Source organism: Lissotriton helveticus, chromosome 2_2, assembly GCF_964261635.1.
Source record: "Lissotriton helveticus chromosome 2_2, aLisHel1.1, whole genome shotgun sequence".
NCBI lineage: Eukaryota > Metazoa > Chordata > Amphibia > Caudata > Salamandridae > Lissotriton > Lissotriton helveticus.
The window spans coordinates 490,878,260-490,903,993 of NC_136060.1; the positions used below are offsets into that span (position 1 = coordinate 490,878,260).

At 46.1% G+C, this 25,734-nt stretch overlaps 1 protein-coding gene across 1 annotated transcript in view; it reads left to right on the forward strand.

The window, feature by feature from the left end:
- LOC144821564 (dedicator of cytokinesis protein 2-like) overlaps positions 1 to 25,734 on the forward strand; it is a 3,201,295-nt gene that overhangs the window by 492,789 nt on the left and 2,682,772 nt on the right. Inside the window, exon 11 of the mRNA XM_078678750.1 lies at positions 25,039 to 25,114. Within this exon, the coding sequence (XP_078534876.1) occupies positions 25,039 to 25,114 (76 nt within the window). The remainder of the gene's footprint in view (positions 1 to 25,038; positions 25,115 to 25,734) is intronic.

Here is a 25,734-nt window from a genome sequence, read left to right on the forward strand (position 1 = left end):
TAATTTTTACCCCTACGCTATCCAACGCTTTCCCTACTGTTGCACTCTCTGGAGTGGGAATAGTAATTTTTACCCCTACCCTGTCCATCGCCTTCCCTACTGTTGCACTCTCTGGAGTGGGAATAGTAATTTTTACCCCTAGGCTATCCAACTCTTTCCCTACTGTTGCACTCACTGGAGTGGTAATAGTAAATGTTATATGTATTATTTCATTAATTTTAAATTACTTTTAAGACATTTAAAAAAATTTGATATTTTGACTAACTATATTTTTTAAAACTATATTTTTGATTCGATGTTTTTGTACTTACCTGTTTGTAGATAGGAATTCTATATTTTTGCATTCTATATTTTTTCTTCGATATTTTGGTAATTCTATATTTGTGAATTCGAGATTATGTCAGTGATCCGGTAAAAAAATATCATTATGCCATAAGGAAGGCAAGGGTTGCCTTCATAAGTGCGAAAGATTGAAAATGCAGCCAGTTCATCAAAAGAACTTCTTAAGGTGGTAAAAAGGTTCATGAAGCCACCTTTACCTCAAGTAGGATCTATCGCCTCCGAGGCCAGCCGTAACATGCTTGCAAGCTTCTTTCGCCTCCGCAGCCAGCCGTAACATGCTTGCAAGCTTCTTTCGCCTCCGAAGCCAGCTGTAACATGCTTGCAAGCTTCTTTCGCCTCCGAAGCCAGCCGTAACATGCTTGCAAGCTTCTTTTGAGAGAAAGTGAACAACATCTGCGCCTCCTTGCTTATTGTTGGGCCCTGCACTACCACTGCTGCTGCTTCCTCTCATAAGCAGCTGAAGGGAAATCTGTCATCCTTCACTGAAATTACAATTGAGGACATTTCTAGTCTACTTACTTCTATCAAATCAGGGTCACCCTTGGATGTTGCAACTCCTAACATCCTTTTTAGGTCCCGTAGACTGTAGTGAGGATACGGTTCTGCCTGCACACATTGCCATGTCAGCATAAGTGAGTTAGTGGCTAAAACGCGATTTTGCTGCTTTTGCACACAACACTACATGTTTCTGTTTTTTATAAAGATGAACTGCTTGCTTTCCTTCACATGAGAACGGTCTGTTTTTCACATCTCTAGGCTCACAGTGTGACCTCAAGTCTGCACAAAGTGTTCAAGGTTAAAATAACAATGTATGCTGTTGATGCTGGTTGATCGGCCCACGCTCTAGACACAACACGAACACAGCTGCTCATTTCTGAAACTCAGGTGCTTTTAATACTACAGTGCATGCATTAGACAGGCACTTCGAAGAAAACCTTTCCATCGACGAAGAGCTGTACTGATCTGGGATGTGATTCACTTCACCTGATCTTGGAGGTATGGGGTTCCCCGTTTTAATTTAGAGATCTTCTATTATTATAATACATAGCTTCCAGCACGGGGAGGGTGGTACACAAGGCACTGTAGACCTGGTTCCACAATCATTATAATATGATTTCTCTCTTTGTATTTTATGGAATTGAAACAATGCTGATTGTATTGATTTTATGCATCTTTTTGCTTATGTTAGCAAAGATACTGCATCTTAGAGCACGTTGTTGAAATAAACATTATAAACTATACCATGTCTCTGATTACTCACGTTGTGGACATTTATGAGAATAAAAAACGAAAGAGTGTTCTTGATTCCCACTAATCCTGAGAGGTTCCTAAGTCGCTTGTTTCGGGTTGTCTAACCATTGGTAGCTTCGCTGTAGTACGGAGAACGAATGAGACACTGATGCTAGTCGGACTGGAGTTCTAGGGACTGAGGTGGGTTTTTGGTACACCACAATACACCGAGGTCCTGGTTTCCTGCACATAGTTCTGTGCATGAGCAGAATCCCTGCAACAGGACCTTGCGTTGGAGCGCGCACGCTCCTCGCCCTGCGAGGCATATTGTGCTTGATATGATTTAGGAAGCAAATTTGAAGCCCCGCCTAGCAATCTTATTAGCTGATGTCATCGGTTATGTTAAACACTGTGTCGTGATTGAGAATGAGGTTTTCTCCTTCGACGGCCCATCCGGACTGATTTTTCACTTGCGGCTTTACACAGTCTCCTTTATTAGTCAGGGCGCACTATATTTTTGTTTCAATGGCGGCAGCTTGTTTACAGATCCGGCACCACGTCCTTCTGTCGCCGTCTCCCTTGGGCGCCGACTGGGCCGAAGAACATGTCTACAGTTTTTTTAGTGAAAGCAGTTAGTATTGAGAGCTGCGATGCGCTTCGAGTATCTGGAAATATCTACTTCAAGGACGCACTCCTAGGTTTTGCGCCAATGGCACGTGCTGCTGTTGCATCCAGTCCCACCCACCTCATGCACACATATAAATCGCTGATAACCACACTGTTCGGCAGGGAAAGACCTGTGTTTTTGCTCTCTACGCCTCTCGGATGTAAGGTTTGCCCCCGTAGCAGCTTGGTATTGACTTGTTAATTGCATTACTCGCTGTCTACCACCTGTCTGTGATTATTGTGACAATAACTGTTTCGTATCCTTATCTGATATCGTTACTGGAGCTGTATTCTCCTTCTCTTCTCGTAATGTATCACTTGTATTTGATCTTTGGTTATTACAACTGTTCGGCATTCTTTTTGTTATCGATACTAGAGTATTACTCTACCTTCTTCATATTGTAAAGTGCTCTGATATCCCTTGGGATCTGGTTCGCGCTATATAAAACTTTATAAAAGAAAATAAAAATAAAAATAAATCGTCGACCTACCCTAGAACCGTTTAAAAAAAGACAACCCCCATATGTCAATTTGAAAGCTATTAACTGAATTGCAAGTGATGTTGACTAGCTCCCTGACCCCTAATCATGGAATTTTCCTGGTCTTAAGTTTAGCGTTAGCTCCTATTTACGCTGCCCTTGTGAGTAGGGGGCAGCGTAAATATTATTATTATCCACATTTGTAAAGCGCACAATCACCCGTTAGGGTCTCTAGGCGCTGGGGGCCGTCGGGAAGATTAAGCAAGCAATTGCCCAGAGTCACATGGTGCTGGGATAACCTGCCGCCGGCGCCGGGGATCGAGCCGTGATCCCCAGATTCCGGAGTCAGTCGCCCTGGCCGCGGTGCCACACCTCTTCCTATCAATGAGTGTTGCGGTGGAACGCCCACCACAACACCCACTGCGTGCCCCTTTCACGCTAAACACAGCGTGAAAGGAGGCCTATTCATAAGGCAGTGCTAAGCCACGTTAAGTGGCTTAACGCTACCTTGTGAATAAGGTAAGGCCCCTTTCGCCACCACAATGTCACTGAAAGTGACGTTGTGGTGGCGACAGGGGCTTGTGATTATGCCCCTTATTGTGTTAACACAAACATGGCAGGCATAGTAAACCCTAGTAGGTCTATTGGTGCAGTTGACAAATAATAGAAGTTAATTGATTTCCAAATCAGTTAAGCTGAATGTATCGACCCCAGAAGGTTGAAAGGCTGGATAGTTCCATTATGAAGTGAATCCATGACCATGACATTAAACAAAGCTCCTGGTAGTGGAGTCATTAGCCAACTGAGCTACCACAGCCAGCTGTTGTGGTCTCTGCGTGTTGTAAGCTTCATTTTATTTGTTATGTAACAAATATATCATAGGTTTTATGCAGCACCTGCCGCAGCAGATGTTGTCATGTGCACCAATATAAATAACAAGTTTCATTGAACTCAGTGATACCCAATTTTATCAACTTCAGAAGAATGAAAGGCGGAGTCATCTGACTCTAGCCTTCGGTAATTCGCCCAGAAAGAAGCATAAATCGTGCTCCTTTTTTATTATTATTTATGGATGAGGCTTTTACTTTTTTTATGAACTCTACTGCAGAAGAACAATGATTTATCAGCGGCAGATGTTCCTATATTTTTTAAAGAGTTGCAGAATAATGTTTCTCCTTTTTGCCCTGGTGCACAAATATGAATGCGCGTGGTTGCCAAAGTCATTCGTCAGATTAGAGACAAACACAGTTTACAATAATTGTGATGCATGGTGAATCTAAATAAGATATAGCCTGTTTTACACTTTATCTTTATTTAATTTGGGGTTTTTCCAAGCTCTACAATCCACCCCCGAAATTGGCTAAAAATGCTTAGTTTTGGAAAAAGTATGCATTTAGAACGCTACGGAAATATATTCCTTTGCCTTTTTACTGCATCATGAATGTTAAACAAACGTTGGTGCTGAATAAAAGTATAAAATAGCATTAAATAGTTGCAAATATGTTTATTGAAAAACTTGTTTTCACCCCTCGTTTTGCAGAATCATCAAAAAGGCGCAAAATGAATCGCCCTTTTTTTGTGGCAGTACAAGTTTTACGTAGTTTGGCGTAGTTTGTCCAAGGTTTAGAAGGTGTAATGAAGGGTGGGGAGGGGCATTCACCATCTGACCCACCTGTCAGGGACATGTCCAGACTCAGCTCCCTCGTGTCTTACTTGTTCTGGGGTTCATCGCAGGTTTACTGGATTCAGCAGCATAGGAAGAGGGGCGCGGTGGGCGCGGGCCGCCCCGGGTGTCATCCCTGAATGGGGTGACAAAATGGCAAAAATATGTGTTTTTAAAATAAAAACATTTTGGGGGGCTCTCGACACTTTTTTTGAAAAAAATAGTATTTAAAACAAGTTTAATAACTTAGTCTGACAATTAACCCCTTGCGTGCTCGTGGCGGAACCATTCCGTCACGAGCCACGGTGGGGCTGTGCTGGTGACGGAATGAATCCGTCACTGCGAGGCCGCCGCGCCTGCACGGTGCTGATTTTGCGTCTGCGCGGCACGTTCTATTGAGCGGGCGGGGCCGTGACGGAACCATTCCGTCACAAGCACAGCGCCACCGCGGCTCGTGACGGAGTGGTTCCGTCACGAGCATGGTGGCGCTGCGCGGCCCCCCTGCCCCCTAGCGCCGCGGCGTAATTACCGCCGCGGCCAAGGGGTTAATTGACCTCAACAAGTCAACATAGTACGCTGGGGGAGACAAGAAATTTTCCTCACCGGGTACCACCTGAACGTTGCAACGCCACTGACTGGATTAATACTTCAGCTGTGTAATTGGCTGGGCCCTGATTGGGCAGGTTATGCTTCATCGAGTCTTATTAAGCCCTTGTCAGAAAAATCAATCTGCTTTAGGGCGTGTTTGAGCTACAATGCGCCTCGTTCCACAGAATCACTCTTTAACCCTCTGCTCCCTTGAAAAGAGTTGCTGTGCCCCCCCCTGCAAGCTGTGCGTGTACGTCCTGGTGGAAACCTTCAGCACTGTATATTGAATGCAGTGCTGAGTGCCACTGCAATGACACACAGGCCATTCACATCTGTGTCCAGCTCACAAGAGACAGCCCACCACAAGGTTCTTATTTATGGGATTTCGGCATGGGGCACCTTGTTGTGCTGCCCTACGCCAAAGTGAAAAGGCAGGAATACAGCGTATTTATGCAATACAGTGCATTGCTGTCCTTTACCCCAGCGCTAACGCTATTTCGGCAGCCTGGTACCAACGTAGGCACCCTTGCACCTTAGGGTGCTTCTGTTGCAGTCAGGATTGCAAGGGGCACCTTCTGGCACAAAACAATCCTAAGGGGCATTTTCCTCTCTCTAGGTGTGCTGCAGAATGCAGCACACATAGAAAGAGTAAAATACGAGGAGAAATAAACATATTTCTCCTCATTATTCCTCACCTTGGAAGGAGTACAAATTTGGCACTCCCCCGTGGGTGTAGTTCCTATATCCCTGATAGGCTCTGCGCATTGGAATAATATACACTATAGATTTGACATAGGACTGAGGTCAGTATGTCTCTATCGAGTACATTAAACATAATTACTTGTGTGTGCCAGCTAGCTCAGAGGTCACTAGAAACTTCTCGAATGAACAAGAAGGGATTTGTCTCTGACAACCGCATAAACATGACAACTTTGTTTCCCTTAGAATCGGAACAGTTCTTCTCAGAATCGTGCATACAATAGATAACAGTTTCACTCATTCATTCGTGCATGCTTCGTTTCTACAGAGTTTACACAGAAATAGATGGACGGGCGTTTCAATAAAAAGGGTTTATTGAACAGTCTTATTTCTCGTGCAAGACATATGAAGTGCTACAATCGTAAGACAGAACGCGCAGTATGATAACTCCAGCGTTAGCAGTAAGATAAAATAATATTGCAATAGCATGGTTTGTAGCTATGACATCTATTCATAAAAATACATACATAAATAACACCGGCTAAAATGTGAATATTCATCTGGTGCTTCTAAATAGTTCTACCCCAGTGTACCAAACCTAAGTGTAGTACGAGGTAAGAAGTAGCTGCTGTTTTCTAAAATATAGCTAGCTATAGTTTTAGTTTTGCCTAAAGTTGCCAAGACTTTTTCTAGGTTCTAGTCTGCTCCATACCTTAGAATGAGAGAGGTTGGAATCTCTTTCCAGGTCTCGGTCTCTAACACCCTGCAAGGGGAGTCAAAAACACTGGAGCTGGATTCTCTGCGAGGAGGATGACAGTGTCTGGTCAGTGCGTCAAGCGGGGACTCGAATTCCTTCCAAACTTGCCGTGGCGAGCCGCGTAGGCGAGTTGTGCACGTATGCAGCCGAACCATGGTTTGCCATGGCAAGTGAAGGTATATTTATACCTTGAAGGTGTTTAGAAATGCCAGTATTGACGTAAAAGTTGGGCAGAGGAACATCATGAATGAACCCCTAAGGAATAGATGTTCATGCACAATAAATGAGTTCTTTGAGAAATAATTAACCCAACAACGGGAAGTCCTAAAGGCTTAAGAGTCTGGTTTTCCAAGAACTTGTTGTGAAGGGCAATGTGAATTGTGCCCATATAAGGGCATACATCGGGAATCCTATATAAGGTATCTAAAATCTAAATCGGCACACAAAACCCCAGGTTTACATGTCTTTGTAAATCGGGGTAGGGTCAAATTCTATAGGTGTTGCATGAGAAAATCTACTGTAATGCCGATGGAAAGCCTCCTGGGCACAGAATAAAGAAACACAGCAATTTACGGTGCGTTGCCTTACTCATGATTTGAGACCACTCAAAACCATTCAGGTCAGCTTTGTGTGGCATCATAAATCAAAATGAGAGCCCTGTGGCATGCATATACTACTTTAACTGGTGCAAATGTGATACAGGACTCTCATTAATAAGCCCCTTAGTGTGTTTGGACCATTATAGCGGGGTGGCTCATCCTCAGACAAAACAGTACAACACGCACAAAAAAAAGTGGCACAGACTGGACTGGTTGGACAGTCCCCCTGGCACAGGGCAACAGAGGTGCATCGGGACTTTACGCACCGCAAACAATGGATCTGCACCTGAACACGCCTCATCCATAGCCCACAGAAAGAGATTTAACTACGGATGAGAAATCTGACAGAAACACGTGTCACACTTGTGAGCTACTAGGAAAACCATGGTGAGTTTTTCTAACCATTTATAATTCTGAGACTATGTGCTGTCCAGCGATGGCATCAGCCTACACACACTACATCCAGTGTCCGTCAGAGGTGCTTTAGCTCTGACTCTATGTGACCCTACTGTCTATCACAAGGAATGTGTGTGCCCTGATTTCATGTCTCAATCACCCTGATGGAGAACCCGTTCTCCAAATTTAGAGTAGTCCACTGGCTCAGAAGACAACTCCAGCCACTAACAGCAACAGGCGTCATGGCGGTTCCTGTTAATGAGTTAAAAGTTTGATTGATGCCTCAATGAAACATAATGGCCACCTGACAAAGTTTTAACTTGTTTATGTTTTTCAAAAACAAAATTCTAAAGCCAGATTTTGTTTTGAAAAAACAAAAACGTATGGCCTCGCACATTGGGAGCATTCTTTCATGGCGTGGGTGCCATTAAAATGTTTTACTGTCCATTTACCACCACGTTAGGTAAGGGATAGTAAAAGCTCTCTAAATTGGGCGAGCGGGCAGTTTAATTGCCAAACTTCCAATAGCCCTTACTCCATCAAGTCATCAGAGAAGTATGTCAACAATGGAGATGGAATAGGCTCCATCCCTCTCCTGTTTAATCGTTGCTAGTTCTAAAAATTACCTAGCTTTTTTTAATGGTTGCTAGTTCCAAATGAAGTTCCTTGTCTTGTTGTAAATTAGTTATTGCTTCAAGGATGTAAGACAGAGCTCATCCGAATCCATCGATTGTGCTGGATGCTAATATGGGCGAAGCAGTGTCAGGTTTTGAGCTCACCTTGTGCACAAGATGCAATGGAGGCAATGATCTTTTCCATCTCTCTCCACCCCCATCAGTGACCACATACACTACAGGATGAGGGCCAGTGGGAGAAGCGAGGAGAGAGGGATGGGATAAGGGAGAGAACAGAGACACCGGCTCCGCACAACAGTCAAGGAGGGCTAAGTGTTGTATTGCAACTCTACAGGACAAAGAGACACCTCAAGTGACTTATCACTGGAACACATCACTGTAATTGTGAAATAATAACCCTTATTAGAACATTGGAATGTTGGGAGCTCCATTGAAACAATGAAGTAGCTCCGGGCTTATAATGGCTGGTATAAGCCCGGAGCTCCAACATTCCAATGATTCTTTGTTCACAGCTCTTGCTGCGAACACGAAGCTTCAAGGAGCCTGAGGGGATTCCAACCCCCTTGCGCTCCCTGAAGGCTTTGTTTTATTTTTTAGAACATTCTGCCCTCTAGTGGCAGAATGTTCTAATAGCCTTATAGCCCTTCGTAGCAGGGCTATACCGGCTTTTAAAGTCCCTCTGCTTTGTTAAAGTCCCTCGCATTCGGCTCGGGCCTTTAACGATGCAGCGGGTCTTTAATAGCCGGTATAGCCCGCTACGGCGGGCTATAAGGCTATAGTTATATCTGTTTATAACCAACTCTCTTATCTAACCATAAAGAGACATAAATAACTTAAGTTCTTATATCCAAAACAAAATGCTCCTTAGGGGAACCGGAGACCCGTGGAGGGTGGAGAGCTGACCGGCGGAGCTGGGGGGTAATTTGAATATCCCACCAAAGAAAGTTTATAGTGCGCACTCAGGCAACAAGACGATGGTATAACACAAAGGGGATTTATTGCTCCATATACCCCACTTTACGCATTTCGGCCGTCATACGGTCTTGTTCACACACATAGTGAACGGGATGAGTGAATTACATGTACATGCTGCAGATATAAACATACGACTAAAACGTCAAGTGGCGCAGTAAATGCAACGGTCATATTTTAACTGTCTTTTGTCCATACATAGCACAACTTATAATGCTGTAATGTCCAACGAAAGGTGCATCACTGTTAGAAAGACACCCCACAATGAACAAAGTTCATACAGAACCCGTTAGAAAGCAAAATACATGTGCAAACATTACTCCTTGTGTATATAACGCATGGGGGTGAGTTATCTACTGCAAGGAGAATACTGACAGTGCAGAGCCTTCATAGGAGACAGCTGAAGAAGGGAAATACCGGTAGCGACATAGTGTCTATGAACCGCCTCAGGGTCAGAGGGCTGAAATCGACCATGGACTCACACTAGTGGTAAATGTACAAGTTGGGCTGCAGTCACATCGGGGCAGCTCTATATTTCGCTCTACATAGAAAAATTATATATATAATAAGTGCAGATCACCAAAAAATCCAAAAGAACCTATTGTGACACAGCAGTGTCCCATGTACAAATAAATAAACAAAATTCTCTATAAGTTAAACCAAATTAATAGTTCCTTATCTGGGAAATGCAGAACATCAAGTGGATGTTAACCCTAAGAAAAGGGTAGGGAACCCGGAAGAAATCACCAGACCAATTTGAAGGGTCCCTTCCTTTCCTCCTGCAAGAGATAGACAAAATGACATGTGAGTACTGGTTCCAGTAACCAGAATACGACATCATGTTGGTCAAAGATCTACACATATATATATCTCACAAGTCTGAAACAAGCGACCAAATATAGAGCGGTGCATCTTATAGCAATCAAAAGGCAACTGTGACAGGAGAGAGCACAGGAAGATGAGAACAAAGGCAGTGCATTGGACAGCAAAAGAAAGAGGTATTGGAATAAGTCCTCCTGCAAATGAATGGCCATCTCCTCATCAATGTTTTGGCCCCCAGGGTACGCAGTCCCAAGGCTGATAATGTGCCTCGATTCTTTTTTCCTCCGTTGAAGTACCCTATTGCCACCTCTGCTGTTGACATTGACTTGTTTGATGGCAAAATAACTAAGTTTGGAACAATCGAAGAAATGGTATGTCTAGAAATGCCTAGCTATGGGATAGTGTGGATCCTTGTTCGTGATGGCCCTTGTGTGTTCAAGTACTCTCTTTTTGGCCATGAGTGTGGTGCTGCCTACATATCTGAGATTACAAGGGCATTCCAGTATGTACACTACCAATGTAAGCTACATGTGAGGAACTGGTTGATGGGAACATTGGTACCAGTGATGGAGTTGTAGTACACTTTTTTTATTCGGTTGTTGCAGGATGTTTTGTTTTTGTCGAATGGCAATAAGCCTTGTAGATTGATGCCTCTACTGAGATCAGTGGTGGTAATTTCACTGTGAACGAGAGTATCACTGAGACTGCGTCCTCTTCTGTAGGAGATACTAGGCCTGTCTGGAATGGAGGTGCCTATAATGGGGTCTTTTGTGAGCATTTCCCAGATCTTGGTTAAGATTTTGTGTATCTTCTTGGAATTCCCATTGTAGGTAAGTATAACCCTGGTGAGGTTCTCCTCCTCCCTGATGGGTATCTCTGAAGTGCTCTTCTCTAGGTTCGTGGATCTGTTCACATCTTTAACTTTGTTGATGGCCCTGTGGAGAACCCAGCTAGGGTAACCCATTTCCGTGAATCTGGCTATCATGGTCTTTTGTTCAGCCATAAAGGCTGTGCCTGAACTACAATTGTGTTTGGCCCTCAAGAGTTCCCGTAGGGAATGCTCCACTTGAGGTTGTCAGGATGGCTACTCATGGCATGCAGAAGGGTGTTTCCTGCAGAGGGTTTCCTGAACAGCTTCGTGTGGATCTCGTTGTTAAGTATTTCTACCTTGGTGACAAGAAACTTAACTCCTTTTCTGCTCATGTTACTGGTAAGTATGAGGTTATACTTGTAGGAATTGAGTCTACCGATGAATTTGCTGCCTTCGTTATCTGTACCACTCCAGATCACAAACAAGTCATCAATGTACTTGAGCCAAAGCACCGCCTTTTTAAAATCATCCTCCAAGGTGGTGTGAATTCTGATCTCTTCCTCCCATGCCCCAGGAACAGATTTGCAAAACTGGGAGCGAAGCATGTACCCATGGCGGTCCCAAGAATCTGTTTAAAAATACTACTATTGAACATGAAGAAATTGTTGTTGAGGCAGTATCTGATCATATCGATAAGCATGTTGGTATGTTCCATGTGCCATACATGTTTTCTAGAAAGGTATTTGGCACAGGCAGAACTGCCTAGCTCATGTTCAATGATAGTATACAGGGAATTGACATCCATGGTGATCAGAAGGTATTCTTTCTGCCACTTGATTCCGTGGTTCTTATTGAGAAAATCCTTGGTTTCCCTTGCATATGATGGCAGAGTGGCCACCTGGTCCCTCAAAGAGTGATCTACATATCTGGAGACATTCTCCATAGAGCTACCTCTGAAGGACACGATGGGTCTGCCTGAGAGGTTAAATATATCTTTGTGTATTTTCAGGAGAAGATACAGTACCGGCATTTTGGGGTAGTCTTTTTTTGAGGAAACATTATTTTTCCCATTCTAAGAGACCTTTGTCCCTCCGGTTCACTAACCTACTCCATATGCCCGTCACACTGTAACTATATTCTGTTTTGTTGGTACTGATATATGCCACGGGATCATTAAGTTGACGCATTGCTTCGTCGATGTACATGCCCCTGCTTAGGACGACAATGTTACCTCCCTTGTCTGCTGGGTGTACGACAATGCTGTGGTCATTTGCTAGATCCTTCATTGTCATACGCCCAGCAGACTACAGGGCCTCCACCACCCGCCAGCTCCCTACAACCGACGCCATGGGGCTCGCAGGAGATGGCTTTTCTTTTTATTTACGGAGGGCTTGGTACCCATCTAGAGCATCCTAGACCATTATTATTTTTGGAAGCGACGGGGGTGCCCCAGGGCTCCTGCGGTCCTGCTGACTCCCCTTCTGGCATCCCTGGTGGGTGCAGCTGTAGCCGGCATTGCACTATCCCCGCAGAAGCAGTTTTCTTTTGCTTCTGCGGGAGGGTAGAAATTCAATGCATTTCCCTGCCCAAGAGCACAGGCAGGGAAATGTTTTGTTCTCCCACTGGGCAGGAGCAGCTTTGTGCAGCACACATAAAAAAAGAACATGCCTTGAAGGATTGTATTTCTCTTCCTGCGCAAAAACAATCCTGCCTGTAATGCAGGTACCCTTGCACTATTGTGCAAGGGTGCCTGCTTTGGGGATAGGCAGCGCACAGTGCACCAGCACTAGAAGACAGCATAAATGTCTGGAACAAATGGTCAGACAGAGTTTAGATGAAACATGGGAAATGGTTAATGTACCTGGGGGCGGCAGGGTGATGGGAAAGCATTGGTTGCAAGGGCCGAAAACTACATCTTGGGGCCCTAACTATGGCATTGTGATCTTGCCAACTATAACCCAGTTCCTTTTCTTCATTTTAGGATGTGATCTGATTGTGGTATGAGTGTTAGTATGTGAGCAGGTTGACTGGTATGGTTGATATCAAGGTTTTTTTTCTAATTATATGTTTTTTTTGTTATTTATATTTATGATCTATTTGTGTTACTTCTGAGTTTAAATATGAAGTAAAATTCTTTCTCCTCTAAATAAATATATGCACTTTTTATGAAATTTCTAACCTAACAAAAAGTATTTATATGAAATGAAAAAAGAAAAATAAAGTATTTTTTGAATAACTCTTGATTAGAATAAAAAAAATTTCTGTCACCCACCTTTGAAATTTATGGATGTATACCAATAATTGAAATATATGGCCACTGAAGGAACAACCCTTTACATAATATTGAGATCCGCAATGTCCATAATCTATCCTTTAAAAACTAGAGCCCTCGATGCGTAGAAACCAATGGTCCATGGAGCAAGGTCGGGCTGCAGCAACGTTGTACCACAAACTGCCTAGCAAGGACACCAAGCACCACAAGGGAAGTGACACCTGAAGATCCAACATGGCAGCCATCTCTCCAGACACAAGAAAGTCCCATCTGAGACTACGCTGGGTACTGAACGCAAGACTTTGCATCGCTGGACAACTCAAGGAACTGCTTCCTCTGACACAAACCTGTCAAAGCTATGAGGCACTTCTAGGCTTGCATCCTGACAGCCAACTGGAGAGGGAATCCCTCTATTGGGTGCCTCTTCCCAAACCAGCCTGGGGCGTATGTCGTTCAAGACTGGAGAAGCGTCAGAAGAATCATACGTGGCAGAGACCCACCTGCAATGGTCGCAGTAAATCCAAAGCCCTGGCAAGATCTCAAGAGACACGTTTGATGTAACCCAATGAGTCTTTTATCACCTTATGCGTGACCAGTGACCAGTGAGAAGTGTGGCTCACTGGTTAGAGGCGGCAGACCCGTAAGCAGAGAACGGCCCGGGACCAGGGTTCGATTCCCGACGCGGCAGGGTCGTGGACCAGGGTCAGCGGACTCGATAATTCTCGCCTCGGTGCCTACTCTAGTCAGAAACCACACTCGGCAACTCTGGGCATCAGCTTGCCTCATCTTCACAACGGCCCCCCCAGACCGCCGGGGATGCTTGGTCGCACCTTAGAGATACCCATCAGGGACCATCTCTCAGGGTGAGCCAGGACGGGTTCCCCAGCGGTCGAAGCGTGGAGATACTCCTCCGGGAGTCGATTCCTAGCGCTATATAAACCCACAATTAAATTAAATTAAATTAAATTATGGAAGCTGCAAATTAATAATTTATCAGAGATTTATGATATCCAACAGGGGCAGAGAGATGGGTGTGGAGCAATGTGTCACTGAGCCAGGAGGAAGTGATGGAGAGTAGTCTAACAAGATTCAGAAGCCACTGGGACGTACAACCTCATCTCATTCGCATTCTTTGCATCACCATTTTGAGCTCTTTTGACCGGAGCATCTTTCGAGTCCCTCACCGGGGCAGAGAGATGGGTGTGGAGCAATGTGTCACTGAGCCAGGAGGAAGTGATGGAGAGTAGTCTAACAAGATTCAGAAGCCACTGGGACGTACAACCTCATCTCATTCGCATTCTTTGCATCACCATTTTGAGCTCTTTTGACCGGAGCATCTTTCGAGTCCCTCACTTGAGTGTCTGTGGTGTCCTTTTTCCATAATATTAAATGGGGAACTTCATAGTAGAGGAAGGGCGACAAACCTACCCGTATATTTATGTTGAGGTTGTGGCCATCTCTACCAGCAACTGCGTGCTAGTGGAGGTGCACACATATGCGTCTCATCGCTGACGAGATCACTAGACGATCTCTGATGTGTAGAGTTACCTTCTGCATCCCGACCAGCCTTACCAGAGATGTAGTGGTGCATGCATCCAGTGAGTAGTGTAAGCAAGTACAGACGCCGGTCGCATGGAGGAAGAGTGCTGCTGTACCGTGCAGGAGAGAGTTCTTTATTCTACCCAGTTGATTGGACCAGCACTTAAGATAGCAGCGACCACACCACTGCCTCCAACTCATGTAGGGACAGATCTAAGCTGGACAACATTAGGGGGTTGAGCAAGAGGGCAGATGATACTGATGAAGCAGCCACAAGCCTGGATGTGGTTGAAGACGGACCATGGACCGCACGCACAACAGCCCGCAGAGGTAACCAGCCTCCCTCAGCTCCTGAGGAAGACACAATCTGCTCCTGTGTCACACCTGTGATCAGTGTCAGTCAAGTAGAGGGAAGAAGCACTTTTTGAGAGGACATCTGATTCTTGGCAAGCAGTTTGAAGATATTCCTGCTGCACTGATGAGTGGCCTCAGCAGACAAACCTCCAAAAGTCTAGAGTTCTAGAAGGTTGCCTAAGAGATGTACATTTTGTCCAGGACGCTTGGGGAACCATTGAGACATACGAGCGCTGGCCATGAGACACTAATCACCCAAGGTCCGATACAAAGAACAGGAGGTACCTTCCCTGCGTAGAACTCAATGTATAGAGGAACATACACTGGATATATCAAAAAGAATATATTAGACCGGTTGAAATTATATGGTGACTGACGCTAACTAGCAATCTCGTCAGAACATTTAACTTTTGAGCCCTGAAGAAGTCACAGTGGTGACGAAACGCGTTGGCACAAGTAATTCTGTGGATTTTAACTCAGAACTTGAATAAAGGAAACTGAAAATTCTACTATCAAGTCTTTTTGAAATTCTTATATGTGGGAAGATTCTGTCTGAAAGTTCATTATCACTTTGATATATATAAACTGTACAAAACAAGTATCTATATATAAACCTTGGTGCGGTCAACTTTCTGTGATACATGTCTAAGAGATGTGTGGTTGGTTTGTTTTTGGAGTAACAGCATAGCCCATTGGGCCACCTGTGGTTAGCTGGTGTACACCACGGTGACCACTCGCTCCCTCTGACTGTCCCTGGCGACATGTTGCAGCCACCGTGTCCGGTTACGATTGGGTCTCTCGAGGCATCTATTGGTGGTCATCAATCTCCTCAGCTCCTTGGGACTATTGATCAGCCGCGGTCCAAGATGGCAAATGGGCCTCGTTGGAGGCTATTGATTTTTGATTTTCTAATCACCACCTTGCCAGGACTCAAATTGCTAAATAATGACTCCCTGAATTATTAACGGCTGTGCGGGCGCTTAATTGGATCCGGGGATGAATGGTGTGGGTTTGAGGGAGGTGGGAACACTGGCGGATCTGGAACTGTGTCTGATGTATCCTCTCTGCTGGGAACTGGGTCTTGAGTATGCCACCATACTGGCAGGGACCAGAGTGTACCCATCATCCTGGCATTAGCTGAAGAGTGATGGTAAGTCTGGCAGTGACCAGAGGGTGCTCATCAGCCTGGCATGGACGAGCGTGTGCCAGTGGACCTGACAGAGACCGGAGTGAGCTTGGCATGGACTGGAGAGCGCCCATCCGCCTGGCATGGGCATGAGTGTGCCCATCAGCCTGGCATGGGCATGAGTGTGCCCATTAGCCTGGTATGGCCTGGAATGTGCCCATCAGCCTGGCATGGACTGGAGTGTGCCCATCAGCCTGATATGGACATGAGTGTGCCTGTCAGCGTGGCATAGGCCAATATGTGTCTGAAAGCACAGCACGAGACAGAGTTTGCTCATCAGCCTGGCATTGACTGGCTTGTGCCTGTCAGCCTGGCATGGGCCGGAGGGAACCTTTAAGCCTAGTTGGGACAGGAATAAGTCCATCATCATGACATGGACCAGTGGGTGACATCAGGCTGGCACGGACAGGAAGGTTCTCATCTTTCTGGCATTGAGCAAAGTGTGCCCGTCAGCCTGTAGGGTGTGACACGAGGCTGGCATGGACAAGAAGGTGCCCTTCCTCCCCTGGTTATTAGTCTGGCATGGCCCAGGGGGTGTCTGTCAGACAGGTATATAGTGGAGTGTATCTGTCCCTCTTGCATGAGAGAGGCGGTGCCTGTCAGTCTGGCATGAACTGGGGTATGCTCGTCCCTCTGGCATGGACGCTAGTGTGCCCATCAGCCTGGCATGGATCGCAGCATGCTCATCAGCCTGGCATGGGTTGAAGTCTTCCTTTCAGCGTGGCATGGACTGTGTGTGCCCATCATCCTGGCATGGACTGGAGTGTGCTGGTCAGTTGGGCAAGCACGAAAGTGAGGCTATAAGCCTGGCATGAAACAGACGGTGCCAGTCAGCCTGGCACAAACGGTCAGACAGAGTTTAGATGAAACGTGGGGCATGCGCAATGCACGGGGGGAGGGGCAGGGGGCAATGCTTCGGTGAAGACACTAGACTTGTTCGTGCGGATCTGGGGACAAGAACATATGAAATCAAATGTTAGAGACGTAATATAACGTGGAATAAAAAATGTTAAAGCAACAATATTCATGATGTATACTTCATATTAAAAAAAAACACAGAATGCCTGCAAGGGATCAATGAAAATGTGAGAAAAATCCGTGAAACGCTATTTCATCTGTAGTCCCACCGAGCAGCTACGCGGATCTGCTCATCATAACGGAACACAAAATGAAAACTACAAAATAGATATTAAAAAAAATATATATAGCGAAGCCTTCATGTTGGGAAGGCACCATTCAAAATCATCGCCACCGAAAAATAATTAAAAATGTAACCAGTAGCATGCCAGCCTGCCCCCCTCCCCCGAAATACACTCTTTTATAACCGAACCGTTGTAGACCTCAGATAAACCCCGCGCTCCAGCGCATCCTCTTTCTGATCAATATTGAGGGGCAGATTTACTAGGAAGTGCTGCAGTGCACCTCGAAGCACAGGAATGCGGCATATTTACAAGGATATGTCGCATTCCTCTGCTCTCCCCTGCGCTGGCGCACAAACGGCTGCTAAGCGCCAGCGCAGGCACCCTGGCACCATGGTGCAAGGGTGCCTCTGTAATGTGGAGAGTGTTTTTGTGCAGGAAGGGGCACCTTCCTGCACGAAAACAACCACTACAGGCATTTTCCTCTTTCAGTGTGTGCTGTAAAATGCAGCACGCATTGAAAGAGGAAAAAACGAGGAGAAATGAAAACATTTCTCCTCGTTGCGCCTCGCTGCGCCACCTCTAGCGTGGCGAAGCATTCAGATGCATCTCCAGATTTACGATTCCTCGTAAATCTGGAGATGTGTCTTGATCCATGGGTGTTGCGTGGGAACACCCACAGCAACACCCATGGAACGTCCCTTCCACGCACTGTGCTGCGTGTGAAGGGGCCGTATTTACAAGGAGAGGAAAAGTCACGCAGGGGGGCTTTTTCTGTCCTTGTAAATATGAAGCCGGAAAATATGCCACCAGTACGTCACAAAAAGTGACGTACTGGTGGCGCAGGGGGCTTGTAAATCTGCCCCCGGATATTTAAATACAGTTCTGATTTGCAATACACCTCTAAACGTGTACGTTGTGAGCTATGATACATTTTCACCAAGTTACACTCCTCTCTTGATTTCTGGGTGTTCTGCCTCTGAATTCGGGCCAGAAGGAATGGGGCGAGCAAGAAAGAGGGTGAGGCACCTCCCCCCCCCCCACACGTTGGAAGCCGGAATAAAAATCCAGAAGGTGGGGGCTCTCCTTGTAAGCGAGTAAATCCAGACAGAGACTGCCACCAGGGCTGGCCTTGGGCGAGCTGGGCACAGGCCCGGGGCGCCAATATACTGAGCAGGAGTGGTCAGTGGTGGGAGTGCTGTTTGGCAGTGACGTGGGGCGGGGGAGGGGCAAGGTGGGGGTGGCAAACTACGGAATACGGCCAAATACAGGTAAGTAAATAGACATAAAAATAAATAACATGAATTTCGTTGCGCACACTGCATCGCCAAGTGCGATGCAGTGCGCGCAACAAAATTCATTTTATTTATTTATATGTTTACCTACCTGTATTTGGCTGTAGTTTGCTACCCCCCACCCGGCCCCTCTCTGCCCCTCCCTGCCCCTCCCTCTCCCCCTCCCCACGTCACCACCCGGCAGCACTCCCACCACCAACCGCTATTGATACTGAGGGTCGCAGCACGGAGCTGCCTTACTTGAGGTCATGCAAACAGCACCTCGTCCACCCCACTTGCTCTCAATCGTGTCCTGTTAAAGACTTTGAAATCAGCCCTTAATGTACCTCAGCGTAATTGAGGTCTTAGGGAAGAGGTGTGGTGCAGCGGCCGGGGCGGCTGACTCCGGAACCCGGGGGCTCACAGTTGAATCCCTGGTGCCGGCGACAGGTTAGCCCAGCACCTTGTGACTCTGGGCAATAGCTCACTTATTCTTCCAGACGGTCCCCATCGCCGGGACACCTCGCCTGAGGTAGCGGCGCGCTTTACAAATGCTGGCATTATTTATTTATTGTTAGCACCCCATCATCCACCTGCCCTCCTTTCATCTTCCTCACACCTCCTGCCATCACACCGCAAGGACTGTCTGTCCCCACAACAAAGAGCAAATTCTCTTTCCGCCCAGTGCGCTGTCCCGGTCTATCCGATTTAGGACCCGCCCCTTCCTGCCACACGTTCCCTGAAGGATCACTCTAGAGGCAAACCTCCTGCAACGACTAGACCGGCTGCTGCGGGTCTGTGTACTCAGGGCTCGAGTCGGGGTACCACGCGGGTGGACAGCATCCCCCCACTTATTTTACCCAGAGCTCGATAATAAACTACTGCCAGAGTCTAATGTGCGTGCTTGTTCGCAGCCGTAGTGACACCTCCTTTTATCTGTAAAATACAATAAACATGAAGCGTCTCAAGTGTATGTCACGCGCTGGCTTCTCTGATGCAATCACATCTAAGGGGTAAGCGAGGGGAGGCAATGAGTCTGATGGTGCAAACCACCTTTCGTGAGGTCACTTCCTCTTGTGACGTCAGCGTCCCCCCACTTCTTTTTTTTGGACTTGTGCCCTGTGTGTACTCCTCCTGCACACAAGAATATTTTCTACCACCTAGAGTCCCATCCCAAGCGCCACCTAGATCTGGTAGACTAGGTCTCCCTAGCGGTTCACACAGGCCTTCGTGTTGTATCGTCTGTCCTGATGGCAGCCGTCCTGCCCTGCACCACTGACCTGATGACCAGGCGGGTGGACATTTGCTTTATGTTCTGCCCACATCTGACCGCAGGCACTGCACCTTCAGAGCCTGCCCCAAGCATCCATGGCTAGAGCAGCACCTCAAAAGACAAGCCTCTCAAATGAGGTAAGAGGAGCCCGCTGCTGGGGCAATGCTACGGTGAGCAGATTTTGAGAAGCAAAGACCGGGACAGGTCAGACATAAAAGTATGACTAAAGCCAGTGGCATAACAAAACATGAGGGCCCCTCCCTGCAAGGTACATGAAAGGGACCCCCATGCTAGGAACCAGCCGAGGGCCTGCACTGCCTGGAAAAATGGTCAAATAATTTCTATTATGTAAGACCTCAGAGGCTGTGGTAAGAAAAACATACATTTCAATTCTGCTTTGCAGGATGACTTGGCCTTTGCCCCAAACACTGGGACCAGTGCTTAATTTGTGCCGGTGCTTTCCGGTGCTCGGCATTGGCACCTATTTGTCAACACCATCCTTAGAACAGCCCACCACATGGTGGCGCTGGTAATCTAATTTAGAGATGAGCAGAACAACGGTAGGTTAGAACTACAATATACATTAAAATTCCTAATACCTGCCTCCCCAGCCATTCCTTAGGGGACCTGGAATATCCTGACCTGTCGCATTTACATGCGAGAGAGATGGTTAGTAGTTGATTTGTCAGCGTTGACAACGGCGGTGGATGGTGCAAGCTGCAGTGGCCTCCTGGTCAGAACCCTGGCACTTAATATTTTACAAATTAAGCACTGACTGGGACAGGTATTTAAGATTAAGAAAAGTGCCGGGACCTTCCTCTGAAAGCCGTCAATGTTTGGGGAAATCTGGGATGCCTGGTGACCCTAGCCACAGCCAGCATACTCAAGCCAGGAATCCAAGAAGTGGGGTGCAGCCAATGGACAATGCGCCCTGCTAAACACCACCGAACCACAGAGGCTGCCGCAGCCTGGCCGCGGCGCCAGAAAGAAACACGAAAACCCACGCGCCTTCCTTTAAATTACAAGAAGGGACGACAGATCACCTTAAAGCATGTAATCACTCTCTCCTAACTGTTCAGATGTTTCATCCATTGACTACACAATAAATATATGTTTAGGGCCCGATTGACAGAACTAACTTAAGACAAAATCCTAAACTTACTACTTTTGGTATTCACAGAAGTTAGGATTTTGTCTTAAGACAGACTTAAGACAGACTTAAGTTAGGATTCTGTCTTAAGTCTGTCTTAAGCCAAAATCCTAACTTCTGTGAATACCAAAAGTAGTAAGTTTAGGATTTTGTCTTAAATTAGTTCTGTGAATCAGCCCCTTAGTCTTTAAGAACGTTTGGTAAAAGTGGAAAGCAGGCACCAGAGGGCAACAGAGCGCTGCCTGTCGTGTGCACCTTTCAGTACAAAAGAACAATACAGAAGTAAAAGAAGTAAGACTTTTAATTTGGTTTCTCAGGTGACAACATCTAGGTGCTTGAAGTTAAGGGCAGTCTTGAAACAGTGGAGTGATGCCGCAAGCCTTGAGTGGGAAGGCAACCTCAATGCTGAGGACGTTTCTGGAGAACATATTTTTATGTATATTGTGAGAAAGTTGATTATTAGCTGAAGTGGATGGCAGTCCTCATCAAGTAATAATGCAGTATTCCTTACCAGGTCCAGTTCGGTCTCAATAGTGTAAACATAAGCTCAATCCTTGATAGCTTTAGCACAGATCCAACAGCCTTAATTTGGGACATATGTGTAAAGCATGTATCATTATCAAACCAGTTAAAAAGTAGAAAACACAGCACAATAAAAATCCCAGTCCAGTTAAAATTAATAAAATTAAAGTAAATTTGAATGAACAAATAGGCACCAAAACTAAAAAAATCAAGTGAAATACAGGGTCATATTACCAACAACTAGCGATATTTATCGCTAAATGCGCTTAGCGACTTTTTTATCGCTGCCTATCGCTGGATATTTTAGCGGAGAAAGCATGCTATTAGCAAAGTTTTTCTCCATAGCGCTATAATATCCAGCAATAGCGGCGTAATGCGAGACTATCGCTGAGAAAATAGCGATATTCTCGCATTAGCGACGAAATGCTCTTAGCCATGTTATCCACCTCCCATTGGATAACATGGCTAAGAACTGGTCAGAGCAGGCATTAGTTTTTGGCGATAGCGGGAATATTTCCATAGCTACGCCAGCCTTGTGAATAGGCGATAGCGACGTTATCGACTGCTTTCAGTCGCTAACGGGTTGGGTACGCCCACTTTGCATGTCATTAGCGATAAATATCGCTGACATGCAAAGCGGGCCCCAAACCGCTCGCTATCGCCTTCAAGCTGTCGCTAACTGCTGTTAGCGACAGCTTGATAATAGGGCGATAGAATTTTCGCCGCTTAGGCCCTGCCATTGTCTGGTGAATCCCTAAGGCTGGACCTGCTCCCCAGAAAAACGACTAAGTCAGAAGGTAAACTTTCCCCGGGATGAAACTAGTACTTGTGGGGCATATTATCAAGGGGGGCGATAGGCACTTTTCGCCGGTTTAGCGGCCGGTTACGGCCCCCCTTGATAATATGCCCCACAAGGACTAGTTTCATCCCGGGGAAAGTTTACCTTCTGACTTAGTCGTTTTTCTGGGGAGCAGGTCCAGCCTTAGGGATTCACCAGACAATGGCAGGGCCTAGGTGTGCATCTGTATGTGACAAGGAATTGCTCTTTGAAGCTTGCGCGGGTCGGATCCCCCATCGCATTTTTTTGTACACATAGCAGTCCCCAGGGCTGTGTTGCCACCCCCCGCTGTGGGGGGGGCAGATCAGCCCCCGCATTATTAATTGAGTAGCCCCTGGGACCTGGCCCACCCTGTAGCCTAAATGTAATGAGGCGCAGGACTCTGCGCTTCGTTTTTTGAAAAATGTTCAGCCGATTCACGGATCCACCACAAATCCCACCAACAATGTTTAAAAAAAATGCTATTTTGGCCCCCTTTTCTTGTTTTTTAACCTTTTTGCTTGTGACTGGAGAAAACGCGTTTCAGGAATCCTCCTTTTTATCGGCTCTTGCTTGATGGATCATCCTGAAACTTTCAACACAGCAACTGACCTGACTGCCCATTAGTTTTGAAAATGTCGTGAATATTCATCAAACGACACCAAAGATATTGGAAGAATAAAAAAGTTTTTCTTATAGAATCAAGGTCCTAACTTTAACTACCTACGTCAGTAGGTTTTATATATATATATATATATATATATATATATATATATATATATATATATATATATTCCACTCCTTCCTGCTTCTCCAGAGACGGCACGCAGGACACAAAGACCACCACACAGCTCATCCAGTACAACAGGTCAGTTTATTATCGCCTTAGTTCTCCCTCTGGCATGACGCGTTTCGGGTATGGACTACCCTTGATCACATAACGGTACAATGATTTAAGAGACCATTAATATATATATATATATATATATATATATTACATATTGACGTCACCAGTAGGTAGTTATAGTTAGGATATAATTTCCATAGGAAGAGCATTTTTTGATTTGCCAATAACTTTGACAACATTCATTCGATTAATCCTCACAAAATGTTCAAAACTAGTATGATGCTCAATTTAACTGCTGTCTTAATAGTTTCACAGTAATCCACCACAATGGGGGGGGGGGGGAAGGGGGGGAAAAAGGTGGGATCCCAAAACATGTTTTCCCCATGTTCATTTCTGTTAGAACTTTAGACATGGCCTCATCCTGAACTGCTGAACGGACATACACTAAATCACTAAATTTGGCAGGAAGGTAGATCTTGGTCCAGGGAAGTGCCCTTCAGTAGTTGGTGAGTGATTCAAATAAATCTACAGCTGTATATAAAGGAACACCCCTGTCGATCTCATGCTGAGATCTGATTGGCTGCCAACACTTCAACCCAGAAAGTGTTGGCAGCTATCTTGGGACAGAATGGAGCATCCTCAATATTTACATATCAATTATTTAACCAGTGGCGGCTCCTCCACTAAGGCAGAGGAGCATCGCCCCACTCTCTTCTTTGCTGCAGTGAAAGAAAGGAAAACTAAAATGGTAATAACTTGATGTTATTATCACTTTATTTGTTCCTGCTGCCGCAGCATGGGGGTGCGGTGGGCTGCCCTGCTCACAGAGCAGTGCAGGGGAGGAGTGGCGGGCACACTGAAGTGCGCATGACGCTGTGGCTGGTCGCCCTCTGACCAAACAGTCAGGCTCACTAAGCATGTACTCCACCCATACTGCTATACAGTCTGGGTGGAGAACATGCCCAGATCCCTATTCCCTGTCTGAGCGCCGAACTACGTCGCTCAGACCAATCACACTGCTGCATTGCAGCGTTGTAATTGGCTTAGGGGAGCCAATCACAACACTGTATTGCGGTGTTGTGATTGGCTAAGGGGAGACTGACTGCTTCCTGTTCATTGATGTGGAGGAGGGATGATATGGGACAGAGAGGCAAAGAGGTAGGTGTCTTTTTTTTTTACACCCCCTTGCCTCTGCTACGCCACACCCAGCTCCATACCGGCCGCCACTGTATTTATTTCCATGTAAATTGATTGATACAATGTGTCAAGTTTTAATAGAGGAAACATATGCCACTATTGCAAACATGAACAGTGCACCCTAATACAATGAATGCACTGACTCCAGGGCAGCCGCAAAGTCACACCTGCCCTAGGGGCAGTACTAATTTGGTGGAAAACGGAGCAACAGCTTAAAGGCTGCTCCTTGTTTCTCTCTGCATGTGGCAGCCTGCCTGCCTGCACTTTAAAGAGAAGTTAGAGATCCCCTTGCAGGTTGATGCAGTAAATGACAGCCACGCATGCAAGGGGGCTGTCTGGAAAGACTCATGGAAACGCATTCTTTTTAATATGGCCGAGTGTCCCTGTTTGTGCATGGTGCGCTATAACACAAACAGGGAAAGTGCATGGTATGTCTAATACGCCCCCAGTATTTATCAAAGTGCACGTACTTGTGCAATACTGGAAAGTTCCAAAGTGTACCTACAAGTGCACTCCTTAGCACTACTGCTGAGTTCCAGGGCAAACCCAGTTGTTCAATCATAACATGTCCCTCACCCACCTACCTAGTTGGTGGCTTGCTTCATCATTGGCATCCCAGCTGGGCTGCCGAATGCAACGCAGCTGTGCTACGACGCCCGACTACAGTGGAGCGTTGTTTTGTGTGAGGTGAGTGAGGTTAAAAATGTCTCTGAGAATTGCCCAAACAAAAACTTTAATTGAAGGGTTTTAGGGCATGGTTAAAACTAAGCTGGGCCCAGAGTCTATAACGCCCCTCTCTTCTGTTGCAGTGATGGACCTCACCAACATCGTCAAGGGGAAGGTTGAGAGTGACGAAGACAAGCAACACTTCATCCCCGTGCAGATGTGAGTAACCGAGAGACTGAACTAGTGTTGGGAGTGGGGCAGAGCGAGATCAACAGACCAAGAGAACTGAGGCTTACAAGAGGTGGGAACAGATGATGAAGAAGAGATCCTGTCTCTAGGAAGACCGAGCGAGCTCAGGGTGAACTTAACCTTAATAATAATAATAATCCAGTATTTGTAAAGTGCACATCTACCCATAGGTTTCCCAGCACTGGGGCCGTCGGGAAGATTAAGCGAGCTATTGCCCAGAGTCACATGGTGCTGGGCAGACCCGAGCATCGAACCCTGAACCTCAGCGTCTGGCGTCAGTCGCCCTGGCCGCTGTGCCACACCTCCTCAACCATCTGACAGTAGGGAGCCTGGACGGGCTTAGGGCGAACTGAGGCTTTCAAGAGGTGGGAACAGATCACGAGTAGGAGATCCTGTCACCCCAGAGACCGAACAAGCTCAGGTGAACTAACCCTTCTGACAGGTTAGAACAGTTAGTCATGGGTAAAACCTGCCAGTAGGGAGACTGGACGAGCTTAGGGTGAACTTAGGATTTCAAAAGGTGGGAACAGATAATGAATATGAGATCCTGTCAATATTATCAACAAAAAGGGGGGAGATGGAGGTAGACG